The 4,042-nt window shown below is 42.6% G+C and overlaps 1 protein-coding gene across 1 annotated transcript; it reads right to left on the bottom strand.

Moving 5' to 3' along the window:
* Positions 1 to 2,309: 2,309 nt before the first annotated feature.
* On the bottom strand, positions 2,310 to 3,326 carry LOC106953514 (uncharacterized). The gene is made up of 2 exons (XM_015042343.1): positions 3,191 to 3,326; positions 2,310 to 3,148 (listed from the first exon to the last, which is right to left on the bottom strand). The coding sequence occupies exon 2, from the start codon at positions 2,988 to 2,990 to the stop codon at positions 2,337 to 2,339; it is 654 nt and encodes a 217-aa protein (XP_014897829.1). The 5' UTR covers positions 2,991 to 3,148; positions 3,191 to 3,326; the 3' UTR covers positions 2,310 to 2,336.
* Between the last annotated feature and the right edge of the window lie 716 nt (positions 3,327 to 4,042).

The following is a 4,042-nucleotide window of genomic DNA, read 5'->3' as shown; positions in this document are numbered from 1 at the left end:
TACACTGCAGTAGCTATTTTATTTTATTAAAAGATATTTATATTTATTTAATTGGCGAATAAATAAAACAAGAACATAAGAACCCAGAGCATGCACAAGGCAATACAAACTTCTTTACAGGAATTAAAAGGAAATACAAACAAAATAACAAACCAAAAGAAAGAGCAAAAGAAAAAAAGCTAATAACAATGTTGATTTAAAGTAAAAAAAAAGAACAACAAAAAAAAACTAGATACTCCTATTCAGGGTTGCTAGATAAGTATAAGTAACTATCTTCTGGTCTATCTCCTTTTCTGGTTTGGAAGAATAGGAGTCTAAGAAGTAGTTGCTGAGGAAGTTTTTCTGGATTCCAAGTTTTTAAAACTGTTCTGGGTTGCTAAATAACTGTAAGTAAGTAAGTGTTACTTACCATAGCAATCCATAGGAAGCAAGGCATTGCATTAGCCTTAGCGTTGCTAATTAGTGCTATCATTAACCTTAGCACTAGCTAAGTGCTAATTAGCTGTTGTTAATTACTGCTATCATTCACCTTAGCTTTAGCATTAGCCTTGCCAGTGCCTTTTCACTAACATAAGCTTTTTGGCAATTTTTTTATTTATTAGACATGTTTAGCACACTGAATGGAGGAAGTCAAGATGTTAGTGATACCTATCATGCCACTGTCTCTGTGTGCATTTGCAAATTGGCAGTCTGACTTTTTTATGCTTCTTTTGGAGGAATGGCTCTTTCCTCACTGAGTGGCATCTCTGCTCACGTTTGTGCAGGACATGTGTCACTGTGAGCAAAGCCTAGGGGTGGATCTTTATCACATTGTTTATCATTTATTGTGAAAAGATCACCATGGTGATCATTTTTTAAGGATTTTTCTCAATAATTTTCAGTCATTGATGGTAAAAAAAACCCCGCACACAATACCAATAGTATTGTTGAACGTTATTTTTTCTATATTCACCACTGTATTTTCCAATATATCAGTAAATTGAAGATATGATTAAATGCAGTTGCTGTGTTCAGCTTAGTGATATAATCACACTTTTTTTGTTTAGTTAATGGCGTCCTGAGGAAGCCTATTTCAAATAGAAATGGAGGGCTGGAGGATATTGTATGAGGCCATTAATGAGCATGTGAAGGAAACAGTTTTGTTCAGGTCAGACTTTTTGTCCAACAGTTAGTGAGTGACAGACAGAGGTAAATTGAAGAGCCCAATTAGCCTAAACACTTTTTTTCCCAAATAGTCAAAAAGAAAAAAACCCGGAGCACCCGGAGAAAAACTGCATCCAGTCCATCCATCTAATTTAGTCATTGACATTACAGACCCTCATCCTGAGCAGTCAAGTGGAGAGGAACAACTTCCTTCTAACAGGAAGACTCTCCAGCTTAGAGAGAACGGTCATATTCTATGACCTGCTAAAAATTAAGAAGACTAAGAAAACAGAAAATGCAGAAACACTATGCTGGAAGACATTACATGAGGCCATTTAAGGAGTGTGTGCTAAAAAGAAACACATTAAGAATCTGAACTAGAAAAGTTCATATTCTTTGTATCTCCAACAGCCAGTGAGTGAGACACAGGTAAAATTAAAAGACCAATTAACCTGATCACTTGTTTTCCCGAAGGTAGGAAAAACCAGAGCACCCGGAGAAAACCTATGCATTTAGTTAAAAAGTGTGTGTCCATTTCAAGAGTATCTCCAACAGTTAGTGAGCGAGAGACAAAGGCAAATTTAAAAGAGCCCAATTAGCCTAATCACTTATTTAGGCTACCATTCGGGTTTTTCCTCCTGAATGGTAGTGAAAACCAGAGCACCTGGAGAAACACAATGCTCAATACAGATAGGGATTTAAGTTATTAATTAATGAGTTAATCTAAAGTTGATGAGGGAACTTCAGAGTTCTCATCTATTCAGCACTCCCGCCAAGTTGCCCGCTACCTTTTCTCTGCTCAGTTTCCCTGAGAGAAAGTTTCCTGACTTGGGGTGGGACGGGTACTCCAGCATGTGCTGAAGCTTAGTCCTCATTCTCCTGTCTGCCACCACCTCCACTGGGTCAACAGGACACCCCAGGACAGAGCTGGATTTCCTGAGAATCTTGTTCAGTCTCTTCCTGTCAGCAGTGGAGATGCTGCTGCCCCAACAGACCACTCCGTAAAAAATGGCTGATGCCACCACAGCATCAAAGAAGGTCCTGAGAAGAGCCCCCCACACACACAAAAGGACCTGAGTCTCCTCAGGAGATGTAGTCTGCTCAGTCCTTTCTTGTAGAGGGCAGCTTTGTGGTCAGCCCATTCCAGCTTGTTGTTAAGGTGAACACCCAGGTACTTGTAGGACCTCACAATTTCAATGTCCATTCCCTGAATGTTCACTGGCACAGAAGGAGTGTTTGGACCTGCAGAAGTCCACCACGAGTTCTTTTGTTTTTCCTGTGTTGATCTGCAGACAGTTCCTCTGGTACCATTCCATAAAGTTCTGAGTCAGTTCTCTGTACTCCCCATCATCTCCATCCTTGATGAGATCGACGATAGCAGAGTCATCCAAGAACTTCTGCAGGTGACAACTGGCAGAGCTGTACCGGAAGTTAGCAGTGTAGAGGGTGAAAAGGAAGGGGGCAAGGACTGTTCCTTGTGGAGCCCCCGTGCTGCAGACAACCTTGTCTGACTGACAGCCCTGGGTCCTCACATACTGTGGTCGTTTTGTGAGGTAATCCAGGATCCAGGTGATGAGGTAGTGGTCCAGACCCGTGTACTCCAGCTTGTCCTTCAGTATCATGGGCTGGATGGTGTTGAAAGCACTTGAGAAATCAAAAAACATGATTCTCACTGTGCTCCCAGTATTCTCCAGGTGAGAAAGAGAGCTGTGTAGAAGAGTTGTGTAGAGGTGGATGATGGCATCCTCCACTCCAATGCCAGGTTGGTAGGCAAAGTGAAGTGGGTCCATACATGGACTCACCAGGGGGCGGAGGTGGGCAAGAAGCAGTCTCTCCAAGGTCTTCATCAGGTGAGATGTCAATGCAACCGGCCTGTAGCTGTTGAGGTCTTTTGGGTGTGGGCTCTTTGGCACCGGTACCACGCAGGATGTCTTCAAAAGCTGTGGGACTTTCCCTAACCTCAAGCTGAGATTAAAGATTTACCCGGTCACATCACACAACTCATCTGCACAGGTCTTGAGAAGCCTTGAGCTGATCCCATCTGGACCTGCTGCCTTCCTAGTCTTTATCTTCCTGAGCTCACTTCTCACGTTAAGTGCTGTGTATGTCAGGCTGGATTGGTGGGGTGGGGTGGTTGTGCTGGAATGTATGTCAGCAGGAGAGATGTTTGGAGGTGACTGTGTATTGAGAGTAAGGTGGGTCAGTATTGGAGAGGGGAGAGGAAAGCGTGTCGGTCTTGCCAGACAGGAAGGTGTCAGCAGTAGTGCCTGAGTAGTGGGGGGAGCAGCAGAGTGATCAAACCTTTTGAAGAGTAGATTGAGTTCATTCACCCACTTCTGGTCCCCACAATTCTCATCTACTCTGCACTCCCGCCAGGTTGCCCGCTACCTTTTCTCTGCTCAGTTCCCTGAGAGAAACCTTTCCTGCCTCATGGTCTAAAAGACGTCGTTTCAGCCTTCTTCTTGCTAGGGGGCTTTGGCTTAAACTGATTTAACATTTCTGGTGTTAAGAGTTTGTCGTCTTTAAAGTCTGGCTCTAACTTGCCTTCACTCAGAGTCAAAATTCTTCTCTTGGGTAGCTGGGAGGTTGTTTCAAGGATGGATGGTAGAAATGTGACTTGTTCATTGTTGGTTTTCACTTGAACTTTGCTTTTATCTGTAGGTTCTTCCAAAGCAGTATCTTCTTCTACCTTGACCTCTTTCCTCTTTATGGATTCCTTTAATTGCTCGTGTTTCATCTTCTCACTGAAGTACTTTTTTCTCACCTGAAATGCTTTTTCGGTGACTTGTTTTATGTGATGTTGATCCCTCTTCCTGTTTTCCATTAGCATCCTTATCTCTGTATTTAAGCATTTGTTTTCTTCCTTCAGCTTTCTCCAATCAGACAGTGTGGGTTCAAA

The sequence above is a fragment of the Poecilia latipinna genome, unplaced genomic scaffold, assembly GCF_001443285.1.
Source record: "Poecilia latipinna isolate Pla-1442-1.1 unplaced genomic scaffold, P_latipinna-1.0 Scaffold34, whole genome shotgun sequence".
NCBI lineage: Eukaryota > Metazoa > Chordata > Actinopteri > Cyprinodontiformes > Poeciliidae > Poecilia > Poecilia latipinna.
This window is presented reverse-complemented; position numbering and strand designations above follow the sequence as displayed.